Source organism: Solanum pennellii, chromosome 3 (assembly GCF_001406875.1).
Source record: "Solanum pennellii chromosome 3, SPENNV200".
In the NCBI taxonomy this organism is placed as follows: domain Eukaryota; kingdom Viridiplantae; phylum Streptophyta; class Magnoliopsida; order Solanales; family Solanaceae; genus Solanum; species Solanum pennellii.
The window spans coordinates 53,656,930-53,673,325 of record NC_028639.1 but is presented as its reverse complement, the minus strand read 5'-3'; the positions used below and the strand labels follow the sequence as shown (position 1 = coordinate 53,673,325).

At 30.4% G+C, this 16,396-nt stretch overlaps 1 protein-coding gene across 3 annotated transcripts; it reads left to right on the top strand.

Moving 5' to 3' along the window:
* The first annotated feature begins 4,667 nt into the window (after window positions 1-4,667).
* Window positions 4,668-6,909, top strand: LOC107014030 (mitochondrial import inner membrane translocase subunit PAM16 like 2-like). Of its 3 annotated transcripts, none has more exons than XR_003577382.1 (3): window positions 4,668-5,017; window positions 5,166-6,409; window positions 6,496-6,909. XR_003577382.1 is itself a non-coding variant. In XM_015213898.2 (3 exons), exons 1-3 carry the CDS (start codon window positions 5,468-5,470, stop codon window positions 6,667-6,669), a joined length of 300 nt encoding a protein of 99 aa, XP_015069384.1. In that variant the 5' UTR covers window positions 5,035-5,467; the 3' UTR covers window positions 6,670-6,909. The 3 variants fall into 3 exon arrangements, 2 of the variants coding, with proteins under 2 accessions (XP_015069384.1, XP_015069383.1); XM_015213898.2 differs by lacking the exon at window positions 4,668-5,017 and having other exon boundaries at window positions 5,035-5,470; window positions 6,287-6,409; XM_015213897.2 differs by lacking the exon at window positions 4,668-5,017 and having other exon boundaries at window positions 5,036-6,409.
* The last annotated feature ends 9,487 nt before the right edge of the window (window positions 6,910-16,396 follow it).

Genomic DNA, 16,396 nt, shown 5'->3' with positions numbered 1-16,396 from the left:
CAAAATATTTAATAAACTATTCAGAGTTATAATTATCGAGAGAGAGAGTAACACATGTATGTTAGCTGACAAAGAATGTAACAAAGGAAAGGGATAGCGATATTTTCTTCTATATTCAATTGATTTATTATTGAATATTATCAACTAATAAATATTGGATCCATTTCAATATATGAAACACCTGCGGAGATTAAGCTGGCAAAAAAACAATGGAAAGATATGTTTTTTTTGTTAAGGAAGGGATAGATGTGACTGGAAAAATATCATTCTTGAAAAAATATCATTCTTGGAAAAATATCATTCTTGGAGAGTGATCTTCAAAGTTTGTTTTATAGAGTGCAGGATGGACACTTGTGCTAATTAATTCTAAAATGCTAATACAATAATAATGAAAATCTGCAGTCATTAACTTTGGCAAATGACAAGATTCACCAAGTCATGTTGCATTAAATCAAGCAGCAGATCCCAGAAGATAAAATTACAAGTTCATACGCTCACTTAAATGAAGTAGGGAAAAGAGAGAGCAAAGAACCATATTCGTGGCTAGTGAACTGAATGCCGATTAAAAAAAACTGAATGCTGACATGTGCATTTCAAGGAATCAACCCTTTCCGATATTTAGTGGAGAAAGTGTTGGAATATAAGGTTTTACTTAAGATCCACTAGGAAATATAGGCTCAGATGTGTATATCTACAATCCCATTGGGCATTCATATTAGTTCTACTATATACGTTGAAAAACAAATTGATTCCTTGTTTGCAGTTAGAGCTCCTCGAATACATATCGAGTATAGGGATATCATGACTTGCTTTTTCTTCTAGATGCATAATAGGAGAAGATAAATTTGGACTTTAGATACACGAGAAAATTAAATCAACCTAGAGATCACATATAATTAAACAAGGTTGTAAAGGATCCAAAGTCATGGATGGTGATACAGAAATATTAGTTCAACAGAAATTCAAAAAACCACAAATAAGGAGAGAAAGAGAACTGACTGAGATTGTGAACAGTGGCATAGACTAAAATTCCCCATTGAACCTGGTCATCAACCTACTGCAATGCACTTTCATTGTCCGGGATCGGAACCGGCTATTTGATGCTACAAAGAGGTCAAACTCTTGTAAAATTTGTCAATCCATAATAGATATACAACTGTTGAACACAAAATTTGCCACAATAATGTGACGTTGAAACAATTATCAGAGCATCTAATTGAACTTGCAAACGAGAGAGCAGCAAAATTGCAGATATTCAGAGACATGATTTCTTGATAAAAAAAAATCAGAATGCATAAACAAATAATACTCAAAGCTTCGTCTCAGCTGGCAAGTAAGCACTCCAACTTTGAGAGTGGTACATCTAGACACCTCAACTTGGTCTCAATTGACAACTAAACACTCCCAACTCTTGGTTCTAGGTTGCTCATTACTTTTTTGGCATTCTTTCCATGAACATTCTGGTTGAACCTTAGATGCTACATCAGACTGTTTCTTTCCACGGTCGAAGAAAACAAGCTCTCTCAGTCCACTTTTAGGTTCTTTTCCTACGTCATCTCTCTGCTACTCGTCAGTAGTGAATTACAGTTGTTGTAACATTGTTTAGTAGTTACTTTACAGTGGTTTGAAATATTTTAAAACACAATTGTGCGATGTGCAGTCGGATTGTGATCGAGTTACTAGTGATCTACTTCCAAAGGAATCACAACAAAGAGGTATGGATAATCTCTTAACCAGGAAGAGGCAGGGGAGGGATGCGATGAATACTTAACCCCTTGGTAGTTATTTGTGCGTTAAAAAGGTCTGACATGATCGCAAAAGCAAAGAGTGAAGAAGACAAATCAATCGAAAAACTCATTTTTATCCTAAAGATATCATCTATCCAGGCTTATAATGATAAGGAAAATTATAATGCTTACTTGTCCGCTGAGAGAAGTTTGAGCATAAATGTGTTGAACAAATCATAATTGTTCATGATTTTCCGCTAAACTAAAATTCTTTTGGGACTTTGATCAAACATCTCTACGGCAACAGAATCTAGCCCCACATCAACGGTATATTAATCTCAATTTTCAAAATCCCTGGCTCTATGAAACTGCTAGTTATTGAAATTTTCCATATTTATTTATTTATTTCAGATTCCATTTGTGCAAAACTCAAAAAGTTTGGAAATCCATATTGAAGAGGTGAAAATCATTTGGGTAATTATCAGGATCGAACAATCATCAATTGATACAAAAAGAAAATAGATAAGTACAGCTAAAACAACAGAAACGAGAAAGAAAATGAATTCACTAAAATTCATCGATATACAAGAAGAAGAGTTTCAGCAAAACAAAATTGTATGTTTCATTCCTAATTCTAAGCAGTAACAGGAGAGTGAACTATCACAAGACTGATATACCAAATTCCCCATTCCTACAAGTTAATTTCGAGGTTTTATTTAAATTATTCAACTAAACCCCCAATCCTAAGTGAAGACGAAAATGGGAAAAAGTAAATTATTCAATCAAATCAACTAAACCCCCAACCCTAAATCAGACGAAAATGGGAAAAATACCTGAATACTAACAGTGGCATACGAAAATTGATTCAAGAAGCATAGGAATATCTCTACTCATTTGCCAATTTTATTCTCGCCACCATCATTTTGCCATTTTCTTGATGCATACACCCAGAAAAAAGAAGTAGTTCTGTTTGATCGAAGAAGAAGTAAAATTGAGAAATTAAACCCATCTTCATCGCCTAATTTCAGTGCTACTGTGGAAGAGAATGGTAGTGAAGTGAAGAAGAGAAGAGAACAAGTATTTGTATTGAAATGAAAATAGCCGTTATTTGTATTTAGATTTCAAATTACTTAAGAACGTAGTAATCAAATTTATAAAATTTGTCTTCAATTTAAATAACAAGTTATTAATTTAGATGAAATAAAATAATTATGAACTAATTAATTATGAACCAAAAAAATTGAGACAGTTTTTTTAATATTCATAAAATGTACTAGTTAATTAATTATATACATATTTATATAAAAGCATACATGTTATTTCAAAATTATGAAAAGTGATAAAACTATATTTTAAAATAACATGAAAAACAAAATGAAATATTTTAAAGTATTTGCAATTTAATTTACATTGTGAATGATCAAAATTGAAAAAGTATTGGGTGTGCCTAATTAACATAATTATTTTAGCACTCCAAGGTGTTCAAAATTCTACATTTGATATACCAAATTTGTTTGCACTTCGATAAATTAATCCGTAATAAAAAACTCATAATCCCAACATAAAAACTTAACTTCAATCACAAGAACTCTTACAGATGATATTGACAACAACTTAAAGAAAACAAAATAGAACTTAATAGACAGGTTTGTAAAATAAGTTTGAAAAGATGGTTTCGATGTAATGGGAAATGGTCATCATCATTTGAAAAGATAAACAATTGGACCATTTTTTCGATGTGATGGTTCCCCAATTCATTACGGAGGTCTTCACAAAGTTTATTGGGGTCTCCGAGGAGCCGTTTCATTGGCTAATACACAAGAAAAATAACAAAATTTACGTAATTCCTAAAAAAATGCATGTAAATAGGTGTTAAAAAAATATGACTATACGTGATGGTTCACCAACTCATTATGAAAGTCGCCATAAAGTTTTCTTAACAAAAGCCTGTAAACACGAAAATAAGCATTAAATTGGTGTGAGTATATGTGATGGTTCTCCAACCTATTGTGGAGGTGTTCATAAAGATTTTAAAAAAAATTGATGTGTTATATATATATGCATTAAAAAACCGGATAGAGAAATTTGTTATTTCTTTAATTTAATTTTTAAAAATTACTAGCATAAAGAAATAAAAATTAGAGGGGTTAAATTATAGTTCAGCATCTCACATTTTTTCCTGGCCAAATTTTTTCTCCAATCTCACAGCATAATCCTTTGATGCCCATGGAATCAAACATTTTTAAGCTTGGAAACATTGATAAAAGTGGTAAGAGAAACTATATTGATTAAACGGTAAAATTGCCTTTTCGATTTGAGGGTTTCTCAATCCTTTAAAGAAGAAGAATTTTGTAGAGGTTGGAAACTAAAAATTAAAGGGAATTTTCTTTTCTAAGAAAAAAGTCTAATGTGACAGTTTTCTAATCTTTCACGCAGTAAAAAAAAGTATAATAACTGGAAACTAAAAATTGAAGGGAATTTTTTTTTTCTAAAAAAAAGTCTAATGTGACAGTTTTTTAATCTTTCACGCACTAAAAAAAAGTATAATCACTTGCTATGTTATATAGCGTAAGAGGAGTGCATTTAAGCTTAGTTCGTCAAGCGCAGTAATTTGAGAACGAAATAAATAATCTACGTCAAATATAAAGATGCTTTAAATACGTTTCTCTCTTAAAACTGATCATATTTTTATAATAATGTAACCAATTATATTTGTTTGTCAAGTTAATGTTACTATAAAAATATATATCAATAAGTATCATTGGATTCACTTTTGACTTTAGATGATAACGATTTAAAAAATAAAAGAAGTCTATAAATGATAACTTAGGATGTGAAACTTCAAAAAAATAAATAAATAAATTCATTATATATTTTTTTAAAAGATAAAAAACAGAGCCTTGGTCCCTTTTAGCCATTTGTGTGTGATTTCTAGGAGAATCAAGAAACCTCTCCCATCAAAAATTAAAAAAAATAAAAATCATTTCAATGGACATATAAAATCAGCCATATTTCTTCCCCAGAAAATTATTATGTGAGTTCACTCAAAAGGTACGCTTTTTAATTCTCATTTCTCTTTCAATTTTGAATAAGACTTGTGCACTTTCGCTGATATTAATCACAATTTGAATAGGACTTGCCCTTTTATTTCTTTTAATTTATTTTATAACTGGTTGACTACAACTACAATGATTGTTTTAAGTATTTTAGTTGACTACAAAGTGTGATAATGGCGAGACTATATGAGGCCACTAAAGGTATTTCGGGATTCGTTTGGCGTGAGGTATAAGGTATAATAATCTCAACATAAATTGTAGGATTTTTTTATTTCATGTTTGGTCTTAGATATTAGGTAGTCCTTGAACTATTTATTCATTTATCCCATCATTTTTGGCGTAGCGATTCACTGCAAAAAACCAAACTTTGCTATCTTGACAGGCCAGGAGAAGATGAATTCTGAAATTCGACTTACCGTCCTATTAGTAACGAGAAGGAATGATGGAAGAATTTGGAATAGAAGGGACTAGGGGGAGGGGGTAAGTGAGTGGAAGAAAATGCAGACTCATGAAGGAATCATTACTTTGTTGTCTGATACTTTTAGTATGATATTTTCACTATTAATAGTTACAAATCTTACTGGGGATATATATAAAATTTTGATTGTTGAACCTGATTGATCTCCTTCGGCTGTTTGGTCGTTTCTTAGGCTACACATTTCCGATTTCCTCAGAATTTTAGCAATGGTATGTGTTGTACTGTTATCCTCTTTTATTATTGGTGCAATGTTTTCCCTGATATGCTTACAAATCCATTCTTCCTTTTAATGAAATGACCCTCTAAGCTCTATAATTTTTTTAAAGTATTTGTCTCCAGTATGTTTTTGTTCATTATGCAATTGTCAATTATGCTTCTATTACTTAGCTACGTTGTACTGGAAACCATATTTGATGGCTAAGTAAAAATAGTTTAACGACTAATCATGTGACCTCCCCTCTGCACCCTAGACAAAGTATTGTTGAGGATTCATATTAATTGGCTAGTTTTACATTGGCTATTGCATCCCTCCACTTTTACCCGAGCTCCCCCAGGCACCCCGTAAACAATGTAAAATTATAACATTTGGAACTCTTTCACCAACACGAATCTTATCATAGAAAAAGTGGATATTTCAGGCCATAGCCCACATTATGTCAATGTTTATAGATATTGTTTCCTATTTCTTCAAGTACATGAGTCATGTGCTTATGTGAAATGGTATCTTATTTCGCCAACTATACATCATGTTGTTCTTGAGACAGGATGCAATAATTCTTGCTAATTTAATTGTAATGGGCTCTTCTATATTGGCAAGGGCTTTTGTTCAAACATATTGCCAGGCATTGTCCAGTAAGTATCTTCTGAATTAATGTTCCTTTATGTCGAAAAAAATGTATCTGAGTCGTTCTGCTCTGCATCATAAGCATTTTGGGGGCTGTTGGGATGTTTGGTTTGTTTTCTCATGCTTCCATGCACATCTTACGCACTGTGTACTTACTCTATCCTAATGGCAAATGCCTCAGAAAAATGGTGTTGCTCAAGAAGCAGTGCAGAATATAAAAAGAGTTAGCAAAACCATGACGGAAGCAGTGGCAAGACAGATTCTTGGTGTCACAGAGGATTCATCATGGGAAGAAATTGTGCAGGTTTGTTTAAATGTTTGCCGTTATCTTGTGACACCGCTTTTGTCTTCACTATGACATTAATACGTTGCATCTCATTTTTCTTGCAGAAGTATGAGAACTTGTTTGAGCGAAATGCTAAAAATGGGAGTTTTTACCTTCAATCAAAGGTACATAGAGCTAAAGAGTGTCTGAAAGAAGTTTACAAACCTAAAGAACCAGAAACAAAAAAAGGAAAATTAGACACATCACAAACAACACGACACTCTCGCACCATTTGGTAGTATGAATGTGTACGAAGGGATCAATTTCTTGAGTAGCTTACAAGAAAAAAAGTTGAAAAAACTCGATAAGTCAAATTCATTATTCAAGCTTCTTGTATGATGATGTTTAAGTCACAGCAAAAATGCTATTTATCTAGCATTATTTTGATGTTAAAATATCATGATGCATAAAATCGTTGTAATCTAAAAAGCAAGGCAAATGCCTCTTATATTGTTGGAAATTATATGTATTGTCACGAAGGAGCAAATAGTTTGAAAATACACGTAGTAAATGATAAATTCATATGAACTCCAATAGTTTATATCAAACAAATAAATGCATGATATGTGTTTAGACATAAAGGTCTTTCGTTTATTTACTTGACTGTTCATACCAAATCAATAAAACATGATATGTGTTTGTACATAAAATCTTTTGCTTGTCAAATCATTTTATCGTGATAAGTGATATGATTTGATAAAAATAATATCACTAGCATATTTGAGATCCCAACTACTCAATATTTACATCATCCCGTACTTAAGTTTCCCCCCTCATTTACTTTGCCTTTTTCTTTTTTCCACAAACTAAGTATATTATTCCGTTTTTTCCCTTCTATATATCATATCATATATTACTAAAAGCATGAACAAAAAAAGTTAAAAGTTGAATTACGATTTTACCCCTTCTATAAATTAAATTATTATAAAAGCATTTAATTATTTAGTTTAAATGTTAAATTGTATCATTTTAATAAAAATGTAGATGATTTTTGTATTTCCTTAAATTAATTCTTAATTAAAATATAAACAAATAATTAAATGTTTGAAATGTGAAAAGATATATTTTAATTGTACATGTATATCCTAGAATTGTTACTGGCATATGAAAAGAGTGACCCCCATTTATCCGATTAATGCCACTGATTTTATTTATTTGATTTATTATTACTAAGATATTAAAAATGTGTTTTTATATATGAATGAATTAGTAATAAATTATTGAGATGACTTGTAATTGCCTCATTTATTACTAATTACAATGATTGTGTTTTTCATCTTTTTAATTATTCATTCAAACTAGACTAAATTTCAAGTTCAAAGCAATAATTATTAGTGGTAATGTTAATTCTCTGAATAAGTCTAACTATGATTTGTATTTTTCATCTTTCTATCTATCTATATATTAAAGACTATTATTTAAAACAAAAAATATAGAATTTGAACAGACATTTTTACTACTATTTAAGAACTAGGTGATAACCATTAAAAATTAAAGAAATTGTCATTCAACTGATAATCAAAAAACTATTCCATCTATGATAAGCAAAAATACCATGAATAAATAGAATACATAAGGTGGGGAGGAGAACTTGAAGACTACTTTTTAGACATGCCTAAGTCCTCATATATCTTTCGATATATATTCTTTATCATGAAGATTATTGTTGTTTCTAATTTCTTTTGCATTTCTAATAAACTAATTGTGGTGTTGTAATCTTTTAGCTATTATTATGAGCTTTTGAAATAGATGTATGTATGAAGTTCTGTGTTTAAATTATATATCTGTCAGTTTTATATTTTAAATGTAATTGTTTTTCATCTTGTATAATTTTGATAGTACTGTCTTTTAATTTTAGAACCTTACTTAAGTAATGTAAATATTTCATTCTATCGTTTCTCATTAAAATAAAATAGGCAATCTTATCAATAAGTGCATGTATTTTTAATATCCATTTATGGCTATAAAAGGTTATCACTGATATTTAGATCATAAAAAAGACTTATACAAAGTTAAAGGAGACTATATTATATTAATTAATTTCACATATTTTTTGCTTGATGTCAAATGCGCAATCCCTTTTTTTTTATTTTTGTTGATACATGAAATATAATTGGTAAAATTAATATTGTTGATTTAAATATTTTCTATTTGATAGCACAATTTTAAATTATACAATAATAGTAAAAATTAAACGTGCAACGCACGTTGTCAGAAACTAGTAAGTTTTTATAAGGCGGGACTTTTGCCTTCTTGTTATAACATGATTGCAAAAAAGAAGTAAAAATTCTGAGTTTCATTTAGCATGATTCTCAGGGTCTCACGGGAATGAATAAGAGAAATAAGAGGATTCACACGTTGTCGCGTCTAACATGATTTTTTTTTCATTCTCAGGGCTTGAACTCGAGACCTCTTATTAAAGGCGGAGGAATTTCGATTATCTCACCACAACCTAATACTTTTTAGATACATCATGATAATATCTGACATTGATAGGAGATTATTAACCAATTTAAATTCCTTTTTCATCCCAACTTGTCAAACTATCTCAAATTGGGAACCTTTATGAAAAATAATAATCATGCAATGATATGTAAGAATATAATTATGCCTGAGATTTCAAAGAATTATTGTTCTGAACTATTTTATTTCACTTTCTTTTGAGCACAATAAATATCCCACCTGCGCAATAACATCAAGAAAGAATGTATTGGGATTATCTTTTGTCGAAAAATAATAGAATGTGAGATGATTACAATTCCTAGAAATTAATATAGGAATACAACAAAAAGAAAACACTTACAGCTCTACATGATGAACACCGACGAAAAATTTTGTTAGTCTCAGATTTCACATTGGTCTTCTGACCTTTACAAAAATCACAGAGCAGCCACCCAGTGCCACCACAAGGCTCACATAAGATTCCTGCCTTAATCTTTCAATTGAAAACAGACGGATAATGAGTTTGAAAGCAGCACACCGTTTTAGTATTCAAAAAACGCAAATTTTATAGGCATTAGCTGTGTTCATCTTGTATTTCAAACATACTTAGAACAAAACTTTGAACATCTTTATAAGACAACAAAGTTTAAGAACATTTTCACAACTAGAAAATTAAAACTAGTGGTGAAATTAGAATTATAAACAGATTTTTAAAAAAAATATACGAAATATTTTTCTTAAAGAAGAATTGTTGTTAATATGTGTCTAAAGAATCTTACTGATTCCAACAAACTTTGCAGAAATACGAAGTTACCAAGTTTAATGAACCAGTGAAGAACAAAAGAATAGAAGAACTGAAATTAATTCACAAATCTAAAATTTGTAAAACACGTACCAGAATCTGAAAAATTTTTAATAGGAAAAAGATCAAGTCCACTGAACTCACAATGTCCCCTTAAGGAAATTATTCCCATCTAGTATCCGAGGTTTGATTTGGAATATGACCTCCCATGGTAAAATGATCTCAATCACCAGAGTATAGATACCAAAAACTCCGGTGTCAACGAACCACTCAACAGCAGTAAAGTACACTTAGAATACTAGATTTAGTAGTTGAAGAAGAAGTCCATGAATTCTATATTAAAATGAGAGGAAAACCCTCAATTTATAGAAAACATAGGGTAGTGCGAAAAGGTTCTTATTGTGCCTTACCGGAAAGGTCACAAACCTTTGGAAAAGTCACAATCTTTCAGAAAGGTCGTCACCTTTCATAAAAGTCACAACTTTCCATAAAAGTCATAACTTTTCAAGTCACAGCTTTTCATAAAAGTCGCAACATTTCATAAAAGTCACAACTCTTCATAAAAGTCGCAACTCTTCATTTTCGATTCACACCTTTATAAAACCCAACAATCTCCCGCATGAATGGGGAATGACTCGAAGACAGAGAAACGGACAAGTATGTGTACTTTACAAGCAAGAATTAATTGCATCTGGATAAGTTGTTTCCCCTTAGACTTTCTGTAGTGAACATATGTCGGATATACTCGGTCAATCGGTAGATGCGATATCTTTGAACCGTCAAACTTTGGTGTATACCTAGACAACCATATGTCACACAATTAACCCTTTACCGTTTATGGTTCTTACGATTGTGTTCGTTTTAGCCATGAACACCTCTTTGTTTCATGAGTGTATAGAGAGATGGACTTTTGACAATCATCATCTTTGAAGCGGCTTACACTTCACATTCACATAGGTGATTCCTAACCGTGTTATCGCGTAGATACACTATTTGGTCAACTCTGTCAAACTTAGCAAATCATTAAAATCATTAAGCTTTATTAACTCATTAACAAGCCTTAATGTTGTATCCTTGTCCCTGAGCATTGTCTTCATCATGAGAATGGATTAAGTTTGTTGACAATGCCGAACTGTCATTCACAACTTTGTTTTTCTCCTTGAATCTAGCTCTTGGGATCTCCAGTCTACTAGATAGAGTTACCGCCATGATGACTTGTCCTAAGCCGTAAATTTATTCACTTAGATGATCTTTTAACTTCCTCTAGTTAGGCCTTTTTGTAAGTGGATCCGACACATTATCCTTTGACTTTACATAGTCAATTCTGATAATTCCACTAGAGAGTAGTTTTCTAACGGTATCATGTCTATGTCGTATATGACGAGACTTTCCGTTATACGTCATGCTCCATACCCTACCTATTGCATCATGACTGTGAAAATGTATGCATACTAATGCCAGTGGTTTGAGCCAAAATAGAATATCTATCAAGAAATTCTGGAGTCTTTCAACTTATTCACCGACCTTATCTAGAGCACCTAGCTCAAAGAACATTGTAGAGCTAACGATACATGTCTCTTTTGAAATATTTCTAAGAGACTGCTCCTCTACCAATAGTAAATACATATTCACTCGTGAATTTTACTTCATTAGTCCGATGATTGAATTTGCATCACTATATCTTTCAATATTGTTGGATATTGTTATAATGCAAGACATAGTTATAAGTATTATTTTAAATACTCCAAAACTCTATTTATTGTCATCTAATGAATTTATTTGGGATCACTTGTGAACGGACTCAGTATAAAATGGCAAATGCTATATCTGATCTCACACACTATATGATATACATCATGCTTCCCAAAACTCTAGCACAATCCAATTCTGAGTCACTTTTGTTTTCACTTTTTCGAAATGCAAAGCTCACATTTATTGGAGACTTGAAAATATTGACATCCAAATATTTGAACTAGTTAAGTACCTTTTCAATGCAATGAGACCATGAAAATGCTAAACATTATGGAGTTCTACGAATTCTTATATCTACGATTGCATTAGCAACTCCAACAATTTTCATTTCACTTGCTTTATAGCATACGTTTAGTAGCATTTATGTCATTAGTGTCTCTATTGATGATCAACATATCACCAATATACAAACAAACAATGACCTTATGATTTTAATGTGAACACATTTATCACTTCCATCATTCTTCAATCCATTTGCCGACATGATTTGATCAAATTATGTCATTGTTTGGGTGCTTTCATAATGTGACTTAACAAGTTCACACACTTTCTTTTATTTACCAGGAACCACAAAACCCTCGGGTTGTTCCATGTAAATTTCTTCCTCCGATTTTACATTTAAGAAAGTTCTTTTCACATTCATTTGATGAGTTTGGAGGTCATATACCACACTAATAATTTTTGCATCCGAATGGACGTAATTCTAATTACTAACGAGTATATATATATTGGCAAGATCAGAACCTTTTTTTTTGTCTAAAACCTTTGACACAAAGTCTTGCTTTATATTTTCAACAGTTCCATCAACTGTTATTTTCCTTCTAAAGATTCACTTTGAACCCAAAGATTTATTTTCTTGAAGATGATCAATTAACTTCCAATATTGTTTATTGACACCATCTTTCCAAAGAATGAGTCTACAGAAAACACAAGAAATGTTACAAAATCATATTCCAAGGAAGTAAATGTCCTTTAACATTTACTAAGCCTCTGAATCTCTTTATTAAGTACATTATCCATTTCATTTCCTAGGCCTTTTAGACTTTCTCTAGACTACTCAAGTCTAATTTTACAGTCCACAGTCATAGGTCTATTTTAATTCTTTTAGGAATAGAAACTTGGACTTTGACTAGATAAGCCCACACTTTGAAATATTTCAAGTTGGATTTCCTTCCTTTCCATTTCTCATATGGAAAAGATTGTATTCTGATCAAACAAAATTGCTTTCTTTCTAAAAAGACAACTTTTTGTTGTTCCCTTTTGCAGTAAGAATAGTTCCTCCACACAAGTTTTTGTAAACCTGAACTTATAAATAATGCATCTATCATTTCTTTCAACGTTCGGTCTTTCATTAGATTGAGGTGAATATAGCAGTAGTTTGATGGATATTCCACTTTCCAAACATATTTCTGCATAATGAGATTTATACTCTCCATTCTTATCACTTCTTATATTTTTTCATACTGATTTTCAACTTCGATATTACATTGTCTAGACATTTCTATTGCTTCATCCTTACCATTCAGCAAATCGACATAGTCATTTCTAATGCAATTCTCAATAAAAGTAACAAATACTTTTTCCCACCATGAGATGACGTTAACTTCATATCACAAATGTTAGTGTAAATCAATTCTAAGGGATTAGAATTGCTTTTAACAGATTTATAAGAATGCTTAACATACTTAGATTTCACAAAAACTTGACATTTTTATTTATTGCACTCAAAGTTAGACAAAACTTCTAAGTTGATCAATTTTCCTTACAAGATTTTGTAATTGGCATGCCCCAAGTGTTCATGTCACAAACATTGACTCAAGCAAGTAAGAACAAATAAAAACATTGAGTTTGAAAAGCTCTTCGCGAGGTAGCTTTTTTCTCACTAATATTTTTTTCCTATTTCTTACAATTTTGTGTGATACAAACATTGTTTAGATTGTCAAATGTCTTTTTCAGAAGGACATTTCCATAACTTTCAATATGATTGTTATAGAACTACCCATGAACAAAGTTTCATCGGGTTCAATAAAGACAATATAGTTCAAATGTTATTTTTACAAAAACATAACAAATGACTATTCACCAATATTCATGTCTATGCAAATACTTTTATTATAATAGACATATATTTTCATGAAAAATCACAACATTTTAAGTGATATTTTTTTCCATAAACGAACACAATTATTTTGAACAAGTATATATATAATTTGAATGTTTCATACTAGTCACACTATATACTAGTAATAGAGAAACTCAACAACCACAATACCAAATATACTCCAAGAATTTTGTGGGTATAACATAATANCAACGTTCGGTCTTTCATTAGATTGAGGTGAATATAGCAGTAGTTTGATGGATATTCCACTTTCCAAACATATTTCTGCATAATGAGATTTATACTCTCCATTCTTATCACTTCTTATATTTTTTCATACTGATTTTCAACTTCGATATTACATTGTCTAGACATTTCTATTGCTTCATCCTTACCATTCAGCAAATCGACATAGTCATTTCTAATGCAATTCTCAATAAAAGTAACAAATACTTTTTCCCACCATGAGATGACGTTAACTTCATATCACAAATGTTAGTGTAAATCAATTCTAAGGGATTAGAATTGCTTTTAACAGATTTATAAGAATGCTTAACATACTTAGATTTCACAAAAACTTGACATTTTTATTTATTGCACTCAAAGTTAGACAAAACTTCTAAGTTGATCAATTTTCCTTACAAGATTTTGTAATTGGCATGCCCCAAGTGTTCATGTCACAAACATTGACTCAAGCAAGTAAGAACAAATAAAAACATTGAGTTTGAAAAGCTCTTCGCGAGGTAGCTTTTTTCTCACTAATATTTTTTTCCTATTTCTTACAATTTTGTGTGATACAAACATTGTTTAGATTGTCAAATGTCTTTTTCAGAAGGACATTTCCATAACTTTCAATATGATTGTTATAGAACTACCCATGAACAAAGTTTCATCGGGTTCAATAAAGACAATATAGTTCAAATGTTATTTTTACAAAAACATAACAAATGACTATTCACCAATATTCATGTCTATGCAAATACTTTTATTATAATAGACATATATTTTCATGAAAAATCACAACATTTTAAGTGATATTTTTTTCCATAAACGAACACAATTATTTTGAACAAGTATATATATAATTTGAATGTTTCATACTAGTCACACTATATACTAGTAATAGAGAAACTCAACAACCACAATACCAAATATACTCCAAGAATTTTGTGGGTATAACATAATACAAAAGTATCATTGAATTTCATATCTTTTGCTCCAAAGTTAAATTAGACACCAAGTCTAATCATAAGCTTGCTTATAATTTAATAAGAAATAATAAATGATTGTTACTTTTAAATGTACAGTAGCAGTTAAAAGAAAAATATATTTTTTATTCTCGCAATTGTTTTACTAGAAGTCAGGAATTAAACATGCTAAAAAATGTTATTGTTCGTTTCTTAAAAAAAAATTGTAATTCAATAATTGAAGAAGGTCAATAAATAAGAAAATAAAAATAAAAATCTTATAAATTCTTAGAAAATAATTTTAAATAAACATCAAATTTTAACAAAAATAAATTATTTTAAATTTGTTGGGTGACTTTTTAAATGAAATATCAATAGTTCGGTGATTTTCTTAGTAAAACACTTATAGCTGAGTGACTTCAGAGTTATAAATAAAATTGAGTGACTTTCTAAGTAAACAACTCAAATTTGAGTGACTTTCTAAGTGAAGTATGTAAAGTTAAGTGACCATACGAGATATTATCTCCCCATTTAGCGATCTATCGATTTTTAATGGAAGAAAGACCCTCCAATATTGAGTTGGTCAACGAGCTTATCCGCATAACACTATGGCTGGACAATATCAACTAACCATACTTTAAAAAGTCCTACCACTACTCTCTTGGATATAAACGTTTTTCATATTTTTTTTAATAATATAATCACAATTTATTTTGTCAACTACTATGAGATTGTTTTATATTAATTTTGTATGATCTTAAAAAGTTAATGAATTTAATTCTCGATAAATAAAAATATCAAAATTAAAGATAGAAAAATAAAAAAATAATTAGAATTCAATAGTTTCCAATTAAATCTAGAAGATATACATGACGTCGCTCACAAAATATATGACCCAAAATAACACGCGTTGATAGTAGATTGTTAGTTTTCAAAGTTAATTCGCCGACCCACCAATCTTTCAAAAAGTCTAAAACTTTGCGAACCAATTCAACGAATGGGAGAATAATTTTAGGAATTTCATTTCTCTCTATTTTCAATTCACAGAAGTTTCCAGTTTTACTCCACTTTCCCAATATATACACTCTTACTTACTTGTGCAGTTTCTTTTCTTCATACTCAAAGTCACTTTTTATCTTAAAAAACGAAAAATATTTATCCGTATTGAATATTTAAATTAATACAATTTTCATTATTATGTGATTTAATAAAGTAAAATAAATAATAAATTTAAACATATGACATACATGTATAGACTTAATGTAAACATTTGATATAGATAAATTAATTTTCTTTGCTTGTTAATTATTTGCTAGTAAATTGCAAGCTAGAAGCAACAATACACACGAATTAAGCATATAAGTATATCGAATTATTGATAGATAAAAACCGCAGCGAAAATAAACCTTCCACAAGCTTATCCGCTTAACACTGGCTTCCAAAAAAAAATGTAAAAGGACACGCATCATGCACAAATCAAACGGAACATGACATGTTCAACGATATGTCCAATGTGTATTTCTCTCGAAGAATGATTATATTATAAGGAAAAACTGACTCGGTCTCATAGATAGAATTTTAATATTTTTTAAATAGACATTCACTATATTTATAATGCATTCTTTTTGAATGTCTAATATGTAAATGACATGCCTCGTTAACACCCTACAAAAAGAATTTTA

What these genes read in the sequence shown, in the direction of transcription:
- LOC107014030 (XM_015213897.2), top strand. Translation starts at nt 6,278, where the DNA reads ATGCCTCAGAAAAATGGTGTTGCTCAAGAAGCAGTGCAGAATATAAAA. An exon ending in CATGGGAAGAAATTGTGCAG is followed by an intron (nt 6,410 to 6,495) that starts GTTTGTTTAAAT and finishes TTTTTCTTGCAG; the next exon opens with AAGTATGAGAACTTGTTTGA.